This window comes from Notamacropus eugenii, chromosome 7 (assembly GCF_028372415.1).
Source record: "Notamacropus eugenii isolate mMacEug1 chromosome 7, mMacEug1.pri_v2, whole genome shotgun sequence".
NCBI lineage: Eukaryota > Metazoa > Chordata > Mammalia > Diprotodontia > Macropodidae > Notamacropus > Notamacropus eugenii.
In genome coordinates, this window is record NC_092878.1 from 170,523,156 (window position 1) to 170,540,680 (window position 17,525).

The following is a 17,525-nucleotide window of genomic DNA, read 5'->3' on the forward strand; positions in this document are numbered from 1 at the left end:
TTGTGGGACTGGTGACTGCACCATTTAAAGGGAGACCCTGCCACTGATGATTGAGTTGGTCAAAAGACGGATATCAGAGGGGCTGAGGTTGTTGATGACATGGGGTCTGAAGTGTCAGAAGAGAAGGGACCGGGGTAAGGAATAAAACTATGGAGCAGCTGCCCAATATCCTGGCAGAAAAAGAAGAGACCCAGAGAGGCACAGATGGCAGCTGCTCACCCTGGGCACAAAGGGGTAACCTTCTCCAGTTCCGGCTTTCCTCCCTTCTCTCCTTCCTGGACCCTCAGCCTGCCCCTTCCCCAGCCCCTTTTCCTCACTTCCCATTGCTCTTCCTTTGGCAGCCAGTCAGTTCACAGCTGATGGGGTCAGTAGTGCTGAGAGTGAGCCAGGCAGGGTGGGCAGAGGAGGAGGAGGAGGAAGAAGAGAATTCAGTAAGGACACAATAAATGCACCTTGACTGACTCTGTCTTCTCAGCCCCTTAGTTCCTACCTGGATGAGAGGACAGAGGAAGGATTTCTTTCACTTTATCTAAGTCGGGTTTCTAGAGCTTCAGGTTCAGTGCACGTTTAAGAGGGTGGGGAAGGGGGGAAAAGGAGGGGAACCCACCTTGGCTCCCCCCATCTCTGAGCCCCAGATGTTTCCCCATCACCAGGCAGTGCTCTGGGGATTCGGGGGGAGGCGGGGGGAGGGGGAAATGTGGGAAGACCTCAGGGCCCCGGCCCAGGGAGTGAGGATGGCCTGGTGACCTGCCCCGCCTCCAGGTGGTGTGTGGGAGCCAGCGCACACCAGGGAGCTGACTGGGCCGTTCTGAGTGTGTGCGGCAAATTAGGGCTGAGTTTATTTCTTTATTGACTGCTTAGGCTTAAGGAAGTGATGGAGAAAAGTGTCAACGATGCAGACTAAGCTCTAAATTGTGTCCTGTGGGGGATTTTCTCTCCCGGAGAACTGGTTATTAAACATTTACCTCCAGATTCCTGGGCATGGCAGCCCCATGGTTGCCCACAGTCCTGGCTGGAGGAGGCTGAGATGGTCTAGGGAGGTTTGAGGAATCCTGGCTCAGGGGGCCTCGATCTCAGCAGACCCCAGAGTCTCAGCTTTCCTAAAGCTCTGGCATCTCAACGCATGCCCACACAAAGTGTGCCCCACCCCCTCCACCCGCTGAGAGTACTGGGATAGTGTGGCCTCACTCAGGAAGGGCTGACACCCCAGTGTCCCAAGGGAACACTTGGCATGACTTCATTCTGAGTCAGGCGAAATGCAGAGGATTGGAGGGAAAAGGCATTTTAAAAGTCATCAAAGAAACCCCAAACAGCTCCGTTAGTAAGTTTGGTACAGCCCAGGGAAGAGCTAGGCTCACTGGATAGGAAGGGCTCTGACACCCCTCCTCCTCCGCACATGGCTTGATATCCCTGGAAGTTTCCTCTGAGTCCAAATGTGGACAGAGGTGGGGGCCTCCTTGGCCCCTCTGCTCCCCTTTATTAACAAGTCTTGACAATAGCAGTGGCTCCCCCATCTGGAACTGCCACGCAGACCTGATGTACAGGGAGCAGGAAATGGGTGTGATTAGCATTTTTGAACCTTGGACGTGGGAGCTGGTCTTTTAGGGACCTCAGCTTCTGCAAGGAGCTCTTGACAGGATAGCAGCGGGAGGTGAAGAGCCTGGGTCCTTTGACAATGGACAAGTAGCCAAGCAGAGACTGAGCTCAGGACCAAAACCCTCGGGTTACCCCAGAGGAAGAGAGGAAGACAACATTCCGGGAGGAGTCTGTGCCTCAGGTCTGAGACCCAGGGGGAAGACCAGGTAGGGCCCATGGGGGCAGAGAAGACTAAGACTGAGGCCAGGGACTGCCCACAGAGACTCAGTATCTAAGTTCTGGGGCCACTTAGAAGGAGGCCTGGGGGGGGACACTTATTTGTGAGGGTCTATCTTTGTTCCCTGAAGATCTGGACAATGCTTCCCAGAAGCCCCAGGGCCAGAGAAGCTCACCTGCTAGAGAGGGTCTGTGAACACACAAACCTCCTCCTTCCCCGCCTGGTGCATGTGGAGGGTTTTAGGTAGGCAACAGAGAATAATGGCCCATGTTTTCAGTAAGGCAAGGAGCAAAACCCCCTTGGGAGGCTCAGGGAGTGCTTGGCTGATGCCCATTCTCCAGAGAAGAAAACTGAGACTCAAGAAGGAGGTTACAGGGGGTCTTTCTCATATCTCCAAGATACATCAAAGCAGCAAGACTTCCCTCCCAACCCCTACAGTGACTCAGTCACTCCCTGGGAGAAAACAGGGCCTTAGTAGGCTGGGGACATGTAAAATCCAGGTTGGGAGTCTTAGCCATGAAACCACAGTATGGAGATTGGGAAGGGACAGTTATCCAGTCTAACCTCCTTGTAGGACAAATGTGGGGACTGAGGATCAGAGGACTCCCCAAGGACTCCCAGTTACACTTTCCACTCAGTGATTGTGACCCTTTCCAGAAACCCTCTGATTGAGGACCCCTTCTCCTTTGGGTCCTCATTTCCACATCTGTACAATGGGCATCATAATACTAACTTTGAGAAGAGCTACATCACCACACTCCTGGGTTGTGGTCAAGAAGATCCCCTGTCAACTTTTCTAGAGAAGAAAGTCATTCCAGCTAACATTATGGCCACGAGAACTTAGTGCTCCCGTTTGGGCAGTCCCCCCATGCACACCCTGGTCGGGGTTAGAGGGATAAAAATGAAAGACCTCTCCCTCCCTGCCCATAGTCAGATCTCAAAGGATGAATTTGGTCCCTGACAGAGAGAAATGTATTGTTATGGGAAAGTCTCAATATTTTAAATAAATGTGTTCATGTTCTTTTCATTGTTATCACCTCTGTCTCTGCCTCTCGCTTCTCAACAGAACTGCTCCTTATCACAGAAGTACAGTTAGGCAAAGCAAACTGAAACACTGGCCATGTCTCCAATGTCTCATTCCACCCCTAGCTAGGGTCTACCACCAGTGGCTGTCCTGTCAAGCTGGACATCTCTTCTCCTCCTTTACTGAGCAAATGGAGACCATGTACCCTGATTCCTTCTTCCTCTCCTCTATCTTATCCAGCACTTTGAGGTCACCTCCTCCTCCCTGCTTTAGGAACAGGTGACCTTTCTTCTTGCCAACACTGATCTCCCTACAGGGCCCCTGAGCCTGGCCTCTCCAGACTCCTGCTGCAGATCACCACCACAATGAGCCCCTTTCCCTCTCTAATTATCAGTCTCTCCCTATCTACTCATTTCTTCCCTACTCCCTATAAACATGCCTGTCTCCTCCATTCTTAAACAAGCCTCCAGAGTTCCTCCCACCTCTTCAAAATATTGCTCTCTTGAGCTCCTTTGTTTCTCTACCAAACTCCTCAGGAAAATAAAAAGTCTTACACACATGGTCTCTTCCCTTTCCTCCTGCCTTTTTCTTAACTCTTGCAGTCTGACTCCTGTCCTTAGAAGGCAATGGACACTGCTCTCTCCAAAGCGGCTTCAGAATGAGTGTCCCATCTGCCCATTAGGACCATTTCTTCCTTCATTCTCATGCTTCCCCTACTCTCAGCTCCATTTGACACTGACTATTGCCCTCTCCTCAGCAGTATTTTCTTACTGCTTGGTTTTTCATGACTCACCTCTCTTTGGGCTTTTTCCCCACAGTAATGTCTATGCCTTCTCAGGGTCCTTCACTGAATCATCATCTTTTTCACACCCCCTAGCTGGGGGTGTCTGGGCCCCAGGTATACCGTCTTCTTTCTCTCTTCCTCAGTGAAGTCAGCTGCATGGTACCATCCAAACGAGCCCAAAATTGTCTCCCACTGCTTTGGGGTTTCCTAATTCCCTGAGACTAATTGGACTAATTAAAGACTGAGGAGACTAATTAAAAAGACAGGGCCTGTGAGCTGTTGGGGTGTATGTACGTGTTTCTGTGTGTATGAGAAAGCCATTGAAACCATTTGACAAGGTGTAGAAACAAGTCCTGGACCTGTGACCTCATTTGTATATGGAACTCCCACATGAGAAAATTCCCTGTACCAATGTAGTCTGGCATCTTTACTGTGAGTTGCATAGAGTATGGACTTTCTGAAGGCTTTAGAGTCCATATGCATCAGATTGTAGGGTTTGAACCCAGGCCCTCCAGGCTCTCTATCCACTGAGCAACGTTATCTCTTGGAATTTTGTGGTTTCATTTTGGTTTTTGTAAACACCTCTCTCAGCTAATATTGTTTAACTGCTTTTAAACAGCCTTGTTTAACTGCTCCAAAACTTGGAAATTTCATTGACCCTTGGACATGGATCTGGCCCTAAGTATTTTGTCTTTCTTACAGATGAAGAAGTGATGAGAACTCTCCTCTTCTGATGCCTTTGAAGACCTAATCATACCTCCTGGGTGGCCCTTGGAATAGAAGCATCCAGGGTTCCCTGTTGGACTGCAGGGACATGTCTGTGGCAGTCAGGAAGCGGAGCTGGGAGGAGCACGTTACCCAGCGGATGGGATTACTCCTTCACCCCGATGCCCCAATCCCAACATGCCACCATGGGCTGGTAGCTGACAGCTTACACACAAGCATGGAAAAGGAAGGCTCTCTGACTAGGGGCCACCACCAGAGGTGGGCATCCCTGCCAGATTGCTGCCAGGCTTCAGATCTGTCCAGCTGTCCTGAGCAGCTCCTGGGAAATGTTTCAAGGGAAATGGTTGGAAATGATACTTGTGATGGGGAGGAGGGCCTCCTTTCCCTGGAGGCCAGCACAGAAACTCTGGTTCACATGTCTGATGAGGAGAGTGAAACAGAGACACTGGATGCAGTGAACTATTGGATGGGCAGAGACAGAGAAACAGCGGGTCCATGGAGGCTGAATGGTATGGGTACCTTTGTGAAGATACCGCCAGGTGCTGAGGAGGATCAGGAGTTGCCAGTCTCTTTGGGGGCCTTGGGGAGAGCCAGTGAACCTGATCATGAAACTGTTCTTATGGAAGAGAGTAGAAAGAAGGAAGACTGGGACCGTAAGGGAGACAACCAGGAGCTTGGCAACAACCTCAGGGTAAATCAAGCAAGAGAAGTGCCCAAAGCAGACTTCTCAGAGACCCTGAGTGCAAATGAAATTCTGCCTGAAAAACAGCTGTTCCATTCTGCTGTGATTGCTCAGCAGCGGAGGAAATGTGCTGACACCATCAAAGACAGGAATGAGAGGCATACTGATGAGGCCCTACAGGCCGGCTCCTCTGCCTCTCACTGCGCTGGGAGGGCACAACCACAAGAAGACTCTGGGAGCTGCTTTGGGGATCCTCCCTGCTGTCTCCACCCTCTGAATGAAAGTGGAGTCACACACGCCCATAGTGTCCCTCCAAACAAACATCCCCCAGATGCTGAATCCAGAGAGGGTGTGCCCTTGGAACATGGAACACCTCCCATGACCACTGAGGAATTGTGTGGTGGGCAAGTCACTCTTCGAGAGAAAAAGGTAAGACCCATGCATGGACAAGGTTTTTCTTCAGTCATGGACCTTGAAAATCTTCCCAATGTGAGCCAACTTATTGCTCTGCTGGGTTGTAAGAGATAGTGAAGGAAATGTCCTGGGTTTGCAAGCAGTTATCTGCCTGGTTGATTTGCAAGCTTCAAAGTTTTCTACTGGTTTTGTTAGTAATACATATGTTGGCGCATTGAGCATTCTTTCACCCTGGTTTTCAAATGGCATTCCGAGGCATGTTTGGGAAGGACTCTATTTTTTACTGTGAAATTTCATAGTTGGAAAGGACCACAGAATATATCTAAAATAATAGTAATAACTAGCATTTATATGGCACTACTATGTGCCAAGCAAATATTTTCTCATTTCATCCTCACAGCCTCAGAGATGTGCTATTATCATCCCCATTTTACAAATGAGAAAAGGCAAACAGAAGGTATGTGACATTCCCAGGGTCACACAGACAGTAAGTGCATGAAGGTGACTTAAGCACAGGACTCTATGCACTGTGATGATGTCTAGATCAGAATCTAATCCAAGCCATGTTCAGTCTATATTTCCTTTTAGAACTCCTCCAATGAGGGAGCACTGAGCTTTTGTTGGGGATCTCATCCCCTCCCGAGGCAGCTGATTCTACTTTAAGACAGTTCAAAATATTAGAGCACTTTTCCTAGAATCAAGTCAAAAGTGGTCTTTGTGACTTTCCCCCATTACTTTTGATTGTCTGGAGATAAACTGAACACACTTAGTCTCTCCACCGCTGTATCCGTAAGCACCCCAATATGCACAGGGGTGCCTACTATCATAGGTTCTTAGATCTGTATTCATAAAAGGAAAGCAGTTTTCAAGGGGTTAATCACTTTAATGAAGCACATATATCATTCACTTAATTCAGGGGAAGTCAGCACCCTAAAATTCAAGTCAAATACAGAGAAATTAAAGATAATTATTAACAAGAAGACATAGCTTCCTCTGCCTGACTGTAATTCAACAGACAAGTCCAACTGTGTGACCATAGTTACCAGAGAGGGAAGCACTGACAGCTGAGTTTTCAAAGCCAGGGGGCTCCTTAAAGTGCCTTCCCAGGGCACTCAAACCTTACAAAAACTAAGAGCCAAAGTGAAGCCTCAGCTCAGAGGATTTATACCTTTTTTAGAGCCAGAGGGCATCACAACCCTTGAGAACCAGTGCTTCATTAACAAAAGGCTTGGGCTTTCCCTCAAATCTTCCCTAATCAAATTCCTCTTAATGGGCAGGCCCATTAATGGATGGGGAAGATCTTTAATCACATTAAAATAATTAACAATACAAATACATATATTGTTTCTAGTTAAAGAAACTCTTGTTTCTGTACTTTGCTTCTTATAAAGACTCTTGATTGATAAGGCAAGATTCAATCAGAGGCACTTTTAGTAAAACAAAAACAGCAAAAGATCTTCATTTGATTGCCATCATAATCACCTGGCAGGCCTTTCTGTAATTAGAAACAGTTATCCTATCTTCCCTTTCCTCTCTTTTCCAGGTTTAAGGTCCCTCGTTTTTCCAGCTGATCCCCACATAGCCCATGACTTTGAGGTAGTTTGCCTCAAGCTGAAGGCTCTCAAGCTCATTAATGCACTTCCACAAATCTGGTGATCAGAGCTGACTGCCCTATTCCCATTGGGTATTTACCAGAGCAGAGCTCCGAGGGTTTCCCAGTTCAATTCAAGGTTTATTAACTGACTTATATGTGTGATGTTATATCATACATTTCCATTTCAGACGCAAAATTGAAATGGCTCCTGCCTTCAAAGAGCTTATATACTACCAATCCAATGATCTATTCCATTCCTCTTTTAATGTAGCTTAACATTAAATTAGTTTGGTTGGTGGCTACTGATCCATGTTTAAAACCTCCAAATCTTTCTTAAACTTCTATCTGCCCACCCTTATCCCTCTTCAAATGCTAAGATTGATTTTTTAGCTGGAGTGTAAGATATTACATTTACTCCTATAAAATGGCATCTTATTAGATGTTCCAAACTGCCTAGGTCTAATTATAGGCACCATTGCTCCCCACTTCTGGAAATTTGATAATCATGACACCTGGGCCTACAGTCAAGTAAATGATAAATATGTCAAGGATCACAAGACCAAGAACAAATTCCTGGGGTAACCCCCTCCAAAGACCTCCCCCCAATCTTACAGCCATCTATTAAGGATTACTCTTTGGTTCTGGCCAGTCAGCCAGGTTCATTCTACCTAGATGAAACATCATCCACCATCCTCCTCCTCATCTCTCTGTCTTGTCTATATGGAGAGGGTCTTATTCACAAAGACAGTATAACAAAACGGGGGGAGGAGGGAATGGATTTAAAGTCAGAAAACTTGCATGGGTCTGAATTCTAGGTTCTGCCACTATATGTCTTTGAGAAATTTCCCTTATTAACTCAGATCTTATCTGCAAAAAAAATGGAGGATTCAACGAAACGACGTTTATACTTGTAGCCTACAGCTATCACAAATGACTTGATGGCATTAGGTCTCCACTGGGCACTTTTACTATTCCTGGTGATCCCCCTGAAATGTCCAGCATTCCTTCTTGTCAGAAGGAAACATGGCCCATTCTCCATTGCATTATTCTTTTATCATCAGGCTTCCTTCCTTTATTCATTGCTAAGGAAGGGATATCAGGTTTTGCTTTATGAAGGAACAACCCCTCTAACATGAGAATATCAGCTCCTTGAGGGCAGACTCTCTCTTGCTTTTGATTTCCATCTGTATGCTCCCATGCTTACCATGCCTGGAGTTCAGCCAGTGTTCGATGAGTGCTTTGTGTAACTCTATTATTGCAAAGCCAGCTTGGGAGAAGCAAATAATCTTTTCCCTTTCTCTTCTGGCACTATCTGAGCATTGCATTGCATCTTGGAGGGGGTCAAAATCCCCACAATGCTTCCTGAATATGAACTGTAAGTCTCTTTCTCCCCTAGGCTCCTTCCCCTAGGCCCATCTCCAACTGTTTCCAGTCTCTCCAGCCTAGGTGGTGGTTTCACAGCAGGAATCTTAAGAAGAGTTCCCATTTCTGAAGAGCTTTGAGCCTGTGCAATCAGTAGCTCAAACATGATTGTCCAGGAAGAAACTGGACCTTGGAGGGCTAATGGAACTTACCCAAAGGCCCCCCTGGTCAGCAGGGTCCAAGCTGAGACCTGAGGTAGTTTTCCCAGCTTCTAGTCTGGCTAGTGATCTTATTCTAACTAATGCTGCCTTCATAGGGTCCTCTTGCCATTTTCTCTGGTGCCCATAGTTGGCATGGAAATATGGAAGTGTGGCCTTCCTGGTTTCTCTCTCCCTGAAGACCAGCTGGGTAGCCTAGGAAAAGAGATCTAGCCTTGGATTGGGTAAAGAACTGGGTTCAAAACCTGCCTCAGTTATTTAGGAGCTGAGTGACCCTGGGAAAGTTACCTAACCTTTCTGATCCTCAGTTTCCTCCCTTGCAAAATGGGGACCTTCCTTGCAAATCACTTTACAAAAACCAAAGTGCTGCATAAAGTTAGTGACTGCAGTCACTGTTCTCATTCTCAGAGGTAGAAAAATGTGGTTTTTCTAAGCAAGGTTAGACCAAAAAACCCAATGGACTGGATGTGTCAGGATCAAGGCTGTCCTGGCCCCAGTATTCACTGTGTCTTCCCCTAACATGTCCTGCTTCAGAACAAATACCCAGCTGGGATTCCCTTAGCTACATCCTTCAGAAGACTCTTCAGTATTCCATCCTGTTGGGGAGGGAGTACAGAAATGCCACCTGAAGTCACTTCTTTAAGCCCTAAGACAGGAAACAAGCCTTGCCCAGTTTCCAAGGGATGCTCTTGGGGGTCTGAGAATGGGATGTTCCCCATCTGGAGATGGGCAGTCCTACTGAAAATACTGTGAATGACTTCTTTCTGCAAGGGCTAGAACAGCCTTCTGTACCAGTCCTCATCTAGGTGTTGGATTGCTAAGGATTCTCTTGTTCCTAAGATATTGACTGTGCTTTGGGGAGGGTTTCATTGAGCATAGTCATGTAAAGGGAGGCAGGGGATGGCTGTGATCCTTCAAGAGGCATCTATTAGTCCTTAATGCCATACCTTATTTTGACAAACTGAAGTATATCCACCAGGATAGAGAGGAGACTAGAAAACACATCACAATTATTAGTGGAGGAAAATGATGATGTTTCCTGTAATAGAGAAGAAAATAGGCAGGCAACCAGGATGGTTGGAAGGAAACAGAAATCTGTTGGGGAAGACAGTAGGGGATGAGAGCAAGGAGAGACCAGTATGAGACACAGAGACCAGGAGAAGGAAGGCCCACCACTTCATCTGAGACTGGAAAGAAGGAGGAGACAGTGGGAGGTGATGTCAAAGGGTTTTTAGATGAAGAGAATGGAGAAAGAACTCATGAAGAATAGTCTCAATTTTCCCAGTAAAATAAGAGGCCAGGTCCCTTCTGAGAGATTGGCAGGGGGAAGAGGAGAAGGATGAAGAGGAGGAGGGGGAGGAAAAGTAGGTTTAAGGAGGGTCAAGAAGGTTCACAATTGTTTCTAAGGGGAGTAAGAGAATAAATTAGCAAAGAAGACCAAGTTATCTCTTCCTAGTTATCTCTCCCTAGTTATTTCTAGTCACTTTTAGGTCAAAGTGAATCCTGCTCATGTTTCTTATTCCTTGAGGAATATGCAAATATTATGGAGACTGAACATCTCACGAAGGGTTGCTCCTTCCATTTCCATCTCCATTGAGTCCCACCAAGTCAACCACCAAGGCTGAATCACCTTCTATGATAAGAACTGGAGAGATGAAAAAGGGGAGAGGCACCCCAGAGGGAGTTTCTGATCTCAAAGAGCTCACATTCTAATGAGGGAAACCACATACAATCAACTACATACAAACAAGATCTCAGGATAAATTGGAGCTAAACTCAGAAGAAAGGTGCTAGCATTGGACCTTCATCTTTGAAAAGGACCAAAATGACCGTTGTAAAGTGAAATTTCAGTGTGTCCAACTATGACTGATCAAACCAATACAAGCTCGGAATGCTCTACCACAGATTGGGCACAGATAGTCCATGTGAATATTTGGGGTGGATATCTCCTGCGTTTACTTTGTGCTGTCTCAATTCTGCTTTGGTCAAAGAGCACAGCACCCTTTCTGATGTGGGCACACCATACTGAGTGGTCCTGTGCCAGTGTCTCCCATGTTGCACAGTCAAATCCAAAGTGCTTGAGAGAGACCTTGAGAGTGTTCTTGTATCATTTTCTCTGGCCACCATGTGATCACCTACCCCATGCAAGTTCTCCATAAAATGGTCTTTCTCACAAGCATGCATTTTGCATTCAAACAACGTGGCCAGCCCATCGGAGTTGTGCTCTCTGAAGCACAGTTTGAATACTTGGCAGTTCAGCTTGAGCAAGGACTTCAGTCTGGTACCTTATCATGCCAGGTGATCCTCAGAATCTTCCTAAGACAGTTCAAGTGGAAGCGATTCAGTTTCCTGGCATGGTGCTGGTAGACGGTCCATGTTTCACAAGCATATAACAATGAGGTCAGGAGGGAGTGTTGGTGCATGATTTTCTGTTTGCAGATGATTGCGCACTCATTGCAGCCTCTGAAGCTGAGATGCAACAAAGTATGGATCAACTCTCTGCTGCCTGTGCTCATTTTGGCCTAATAATCAACACAGGTGCTACATCAGCCACCACCACACCATCCATACGTAGAACCACTGGTTACAACAAATGGAGAAGTTCTGAATGCTGTGGATAAGTTCACTTACTTTGGGAGTGTACTTTCCAGAGATGTACACATTGACAGTGAGGTTGATGCATGCATTGCCAGAGCTAGCACAGTGTTTAGAAGGCTCCAAAGAAAGGTTTGGGAGAGAAGAGGTATTAGACACACTACCAAACTGCAGGTCTACAGAGCCATTGTGCTGACCTCATTGTTATATGCTCATGTTAGCATTAAAGGGAATAAGGAAAGGGGTGGGAAATGAGCTTTTATTAAGCTCCTACTAAGTGCCAGCATGGTGCTAAGTGCTTTACAAATATTATCTCATCTGATCCCCACAACCACCCTGACTCCAGGCCCAGTTTTCTAACCACTGTGCTACCTAACTTCTTCTGGCTTATGAAAAGCTTCTTGCAGAAAGTGAGAATTTAGCTGAGACATGAAGGAATCCAGAAGAGCCAAGAGGAGATGAGGAGTAAGAGTGTTCTAAGCATGGGCACAGTCAGTGAAAATGCTCAGAGGTAGAGATGCAGTGTCTGTTGGAAAGAGCCAAGAGGTCAGTGTCGCTGGGTCACAGAATACTTGGTGGTAGTTGGCAGGAGGTGTAAAGGGGAGAAGGGACAGATAGGGAAGGGACAAGATCATGGATGCCTTTGAATACCAAAGGATTTTATATTTGATCCTGGAGATGTTACGGAGCCATTGAAGTTCATTGAAGGGGAGTGGAATTGGGGAGAAGGGGGAAAGATTGTGGGATATGATCACACCTAAGATTTAAGATCAGTTTGACAGTTGAATGACAGCTGGCCAGACTTAAGGCAGACAGGACCATCAGCAGTCTATTGGAATAACCTAGGGGAGAGGTGATTAGGGCCTGTGGCAGCGTTGGAGGAGAGGAGGAGACATTCAAAAGATGTTATAAGGATAGCATTAGCATGAATTGACAAATGATTAAATATGGTGGGCAGTGGAAAATTGAGAATAACACCTCAGTTACAAGTCAGTGACTGGGAGGGTACTGTCTTTGGACTTTGACTGTCAAGGACGGTCAAAAGGAAATTTGAAAGGGAGGAGGGCTTGAGGGAAAATAATGATTTAAGTTTTGGAGATGTTGGATTGAAGAATTCTGTTGAACATCCAGCTTGAGGTGTCTGAAAGGCAGATGGAAATATGCAAATGGAAGATCGGAGAGAGATCAGGGCCAAGAGTGATTTGCATAGAGATGGACATTGAAATCTTGGGATCTCACAAGACAAGTGAAATAGTAGAGAGGCAGGAGAGAGGAATGTCCAGGACGGAGTCTAGGTAGATGCATAGATTTAGAGGCATAAACTACCTGAAGATTCTGCAGAAAAGAGTGAGAAGGATTGGTCTACTAGGGAGAGAACCAGGAGAGAACAAATGTCCAGAGAAGTGAGTACCCAGGAGAAAAGAATGATTTACAGTGTCAAAACTGGTCCAGAAAGAGGAAAATTGAGAAAAGGCCATTGTGATCATCCGTAGTTTTGGAGAGAACAATTTCAGCTCAATGGTGAGATGGAAAGTCAAACTGCAAAATCAAGAAGAGAGTGAAAGGAAGGTAAACAGGAGGCACCTATTGAAGGCAGCCTGCTCAAAAGGGTTAGTCCCAAAAGGAAGGAGAGCTATGGGATGAGAGCTAGCAGAGATGGAGGGATTGGGTGAGGACTATTGGAGTGTGAGGGAGGCTTGTGCATGTTTGTAGGCAGTAGGGAAGGAGCCAGCAGTCAGGGAGAGCTAGAGGATAAATGAGAGGGTGGGGTTGATGGGGGGGCAATCTGTAGGAGAAAGTGGGATGGAATGGCATCTTTTGTACAGGTAGAGGGGGTCATTTTGACAAAGAGAAGGGCTCTTGATGTGACAGAGATGAAGCAGGAGGCATTTAGGTGATGTAATATGAGGAGAAAAAGAGAAGAAGGAGCTCTCTGTGGATGGCTTCCATTTGTTTCCAGTGACATATAAAGTCAGATCATCAGCTGAGTGGAGGAAGAAGGAACCATTGGAAGTTTGAGGAGGGATAAAAGGCTGCTATGGAGAGTGGGATAGTAAGTCAGTTATGGAGGTATAGGAAGGATTGCTTTGCAGTAGTGAGGGCCCAGTTTAGATTATGTAACAAAAATTTGTCAGTGGCAGATGGAGAATGGGGTGTGAATAGTGACAGTAAGGGGTTCAGAATCACTGTAATGGGGAAGTTGTGATAGAATGAGATCAGGTATATTAGCTTTGTCAATAGGGGTTCAGCCTTAGGGTAGGGTAGCCACAGGGTATCAGGCAACTGTGAAAGTGACTAAAATGCAAGGAAAGGGGGGCAATTTGGAAGGTGTGTGGGTGGGAGTGAGATTATTTCTGTGCCTTGTAGGTGGTCAGAGAGGGTACCTGGAGCACAATGGAGGGCTACCCAGGATGCTCCCCTCCTGCCCAGCCAGTCACAGACAAGGTACCAAGGTAACTGCAGATGTTGAGTTGATGCAGAACAGCTCTGTGGTGGGGGATCCCTTCCCTTTGGCTCTGTCTGAGCTGGGGTTCCTCTGGCCCACACCAGTTTTTCCATCATGATGGAGAATTCTCTAAGTCCCACACACTGTCTCTTAACCCTCGCACTGTCTGGGGATGTCTCCTTTTTGTAAGCTCCTATGAGACCTAGGACATGGTTTTTCTGTTGTGAAAGAAGAAGAAAAGAATGAAGGGAAGGGTGGGAGATGGAAACCCTGTAACTGATGGGCTTTCATGGATTGCTTCTGATTGTAGATTCATTGCACTGATGCTTAGAGCACTACGAAAAAAAAGTAGGAAAGGAAAAAGAAAAAACCCAAGCAAAAATGGATGAAAAGCATAGTGTGCGTGTGCATGGGTGTGTGTGAGCATGCACACGTGTTCATGCATGTGTATGTGCATCACACAGATGAGTGCATGCATAATCTTAGGCAGATGCTTCAGATGGCCAGTGAGCCAAGTCTAGAAAAGAGAAGGAATTCAGGGAAGGAAGGAAAGATGGATAAAAACTAACCATGTATTTAGCACTTCTGGTGTGCCAGGCACTGTGCTGAGCACTGAAGCAATAAACCCAAGCAAAAAGAAAGACATTTCCTGCCCTCAAGGATCTCCTAGTCTAATAAGGAAAGAAAAGCTGGGAATAAGGATGGAGGGAGAGGGCAGATCTGGAATGGGGGCCTGGTTTTGAAGTCCAGAAAGTCAAGAACAAAGCCTAGAGAGGAATGAAGGCAGGCTGGTCTGGACACCCCTCCACACACACACACAAAAGGGGAGCTCCATCAAAGGGAAAAGGGAGGATAGGCCCTATAGCAGGATACTCCAGGAGATAAAGTCCATGTGAGGAAAGCCACAGGGGTAGCAGACATTCTTGGTGAGGAGGCCCCAGGAGGGATATTCCAAGGTGCGGATACGGATGCTAAGCTCAACAGAGGGAGTTTGCTGACCTGGGAATTCCCTGTACCAATGGAACCCCATGCCCAATCCCTAGCAGCTCCCCATCTTTAAACCAGTGACTATTGTGAAGATAAAGTGTGTGGCATCAGATCTGGATCACAAGGTTCAACAAGCTGGACCCCGAATGTCCCAATGCTCAGGCATTTCTCGGGAGAGTTAAAAATAAATCACACCGAGGAGGAAAGGGGAGGAAAAGTTGGCTCCAGGCAAATGAGAGAACTGTCTCATTCCTGGGACTTCCTCTTGGAGCAGAGAGATCTTTATCATTTATATGGACTGTAAAGACTGCCCATCCTCACTGTTACAGGAGGGGAATCGAAGGAGACCCATCCTGCCAAGATTCCCACTACCCCCCACTCTCTGGCGAGTTTCTGCCAGCCTTCCATCTTGGTCAGACCTGGTGTCATGGCCCAAGGAGAAGGCTGGCTCCATGGGGAGCTGGGCTTTCAGCTCTCCAGGGACCACACTCAGAGGAAGTTCTTTGTTTGAAATAATTACTGTAGTGTTTGCTTTCACTGGGCCAGGAAATAGCCTCACGGGAACTGGAGGTCCTTTCCATCCAATGTCAGAGAAGACAGATGTGCTTCCCACTCCTCCAGCTGTGATCAGTGGTTTATTAGAGTAAAAGCTTTGGTTGGATTCCTGCTGGAGAGAAAGTCAGTTTACACATTGAGGAAGACACGGTGGTGACCATAGGGTCTAATCACAGAAAGCTTATGGTAGGCCATAATACTACAGCCGGAATACTACATAAGCTACCATAGGAGGAAACCTGAGAAAAACAAAACAACCCCAGCCCCCCAACTCCCCAAAAAATCTTGGCTACATCTCAGAGCTTACTAAGGCACATCGACCTGACAGAGACGTGTAGATAAATCATGCCTGATGACTTCATTTTGCAGCTGGGAAAGAGGAGGCCCAAAGAGGGGAGAGGGACTTGACTAGGATCCCATGTCACATCAGAGATGGAGCCAGGGCTTGGTCCCAGGTCCTCTGACTTCAAGCTGCTTGCTTTCTACCATGTTTGCCCTTAGCACAGTACCTGGCACATAGTAGGCACCTACATTTCTGCTCTTCCTGTCCCCCTTCTTGTGAAAAGAGAAGCAGCCAAAATCTTTTCACCAAATAAGTAGATCTTTCCTTTTTGCTGCCTTTCTCCAAGTGTTATGTGGAGCATAGGGCCCTCACTCTCTCAATTAAATTGATTTCCCTTGTCCTTAATTTCCCTTCAGGGAAGTTCAGGGCCTTAGGGTTACCTACTATGTGGGTGCATTTAGAACATTCTATGACTTGTAGTGTCAGGCACTTCTTGACTTAGAGTTTATAGAAAGCTAAAACTAAACAGTCATAGGCATTGGTGATGAGAGCTGGGCAGACCCTTCAAAGACCTCTGAGGGGGACCAGGAGACCACTCTATGCAAGAAGTGTGACACTTGTGGGAAAAAGCTGCAAAGAGGAAGATTTCAACTCTGTGCCAGGTTCATGTCCTAACAAGCACATGTGAAAGGGAGGCACTGGGGTCCCCATCAGTGGTGCTCCTCAAACACAAGTCAGATGACCATTTGTTGGGGATGGTGTGAGGGTCATTCCCCTGCAGAGATGAGTGGTAGTAGGTCCCCTCCCACTCTGAGATTCTGTTTTCTCTATGCCCTGAGCTGTAAGATAGTTTAGGGATCATCAGTAATGATTAAAATTACTTTGGGACTTTCAAACTTACAAGATACTCTCTGTCAGTCATGACATTTAGGTCTCACAAGAAATGAATAAGCTCAGTTTTACAGATTGTCCCATCATACAAATGAGGAAAGAGGGTTTGTAGAGTTATGGCTTGCCCACAGTCACATGGTAACAATAAGTATCAGTAGAGAGTTTTGGATCCCAGTCTTCTTGACTCCAACTCCAATACTTGATCAACTCGGCCACCCCAAGTATTCTGTCCCCTTATGCTTTTATATAAGCTGTGGTATCCCCTTCCTCAGCATGGTACTAGGTGACATGTCCCTGATCTTGCATTAGACCATTTCCTCTGCCTCTGTCATTGTCCTTGCTAAAATGGGAACCAGGATGGAGTTTGTCCCCCTGGGAAGGGAATGGCTTGTTGTAAGTAGGTCACTGATTTCCATATTCCCAGAAATGATGGGAACAGAGGCAATAGGGCCCAAAGAGGGGATAGAGTAATGGATAGATAGACAGATAGACAAATAGATGACAGATACGTTCATACATACATGCATAGATACATACTTAGCTACATAGATATATTGATGCTTGGATACATAAATGTGTCTATACATAGATACACTTTCACATACATAGATACATGGATTAGAAAGCATTCTGTATTGCACTGTGTTTTATATTACTATGGAGAGAATGAATGTTATATGGTCAGATAGGTGGTTCAGTGCACAGAGCACATTTAAGAAGGCTGGAATCTAATTCCTGCCTCAGACTCTAGGTAATGGTGTGAGCCTGGGCAAGTCCTTTAACCTCTCTGGGCCTCCTTTATTTCACCTGGAGAATGCAAAAAGCCCCTCCTTGCTGAGGTTCCGATGAGGGTGAAATGAGATAGCACGTACAAAAGGCTTTGCAAACCTTGAAGCCTTCTACAAAGGCTGTTATTTACACATGCACTAGATTAATAGCTTTTGGAGCTGCAAGTGATCTTAGCAGCTGTCACCAAGACACTAAGCATTTATTGAGTGCCTACTGCATACCAGGCAATGTTCACCCCCCTAATTTAAAAGGTGAAGAAACTGAGACCCAGAAATAGCAGATGCCTTGGCCAAAGTTTCATGCTGAAAGACAGGTCTCCCAACCCCAGAATCTGTCCTCTTTGCATTGTGTGTGTGTGTGTG

General features: G+C 46.4%; 1 protein-coding gene across 2 annotated transcripts in view; it reads left to right on the plus strand.

Moving 5' to 3' along the window:
* The window catches only part of DLC1 (DLC1 Rho GTPase activating protein), a 210,583-nt gene that overhangs the window by 11,631 nt on the left and 181,427 nt on the right, over positions 1-17,525 (plus strand). For both annotated transcript variants that reach the window (XM_072622376.1, XM_072622377.1), the window contains exon 2: positions 4,324-5,458. In XM_072622376.1, coding sequence (XP_072478477.1) covers positions 4,436-5,458 — 1,023 coding nt within the window. In that variant the 5' untranslated portion in view covers positions 4,324-4,435. The remainder of the gene's footprint in view (positions 1-4,323; positions 5,459-17,525) is intronic.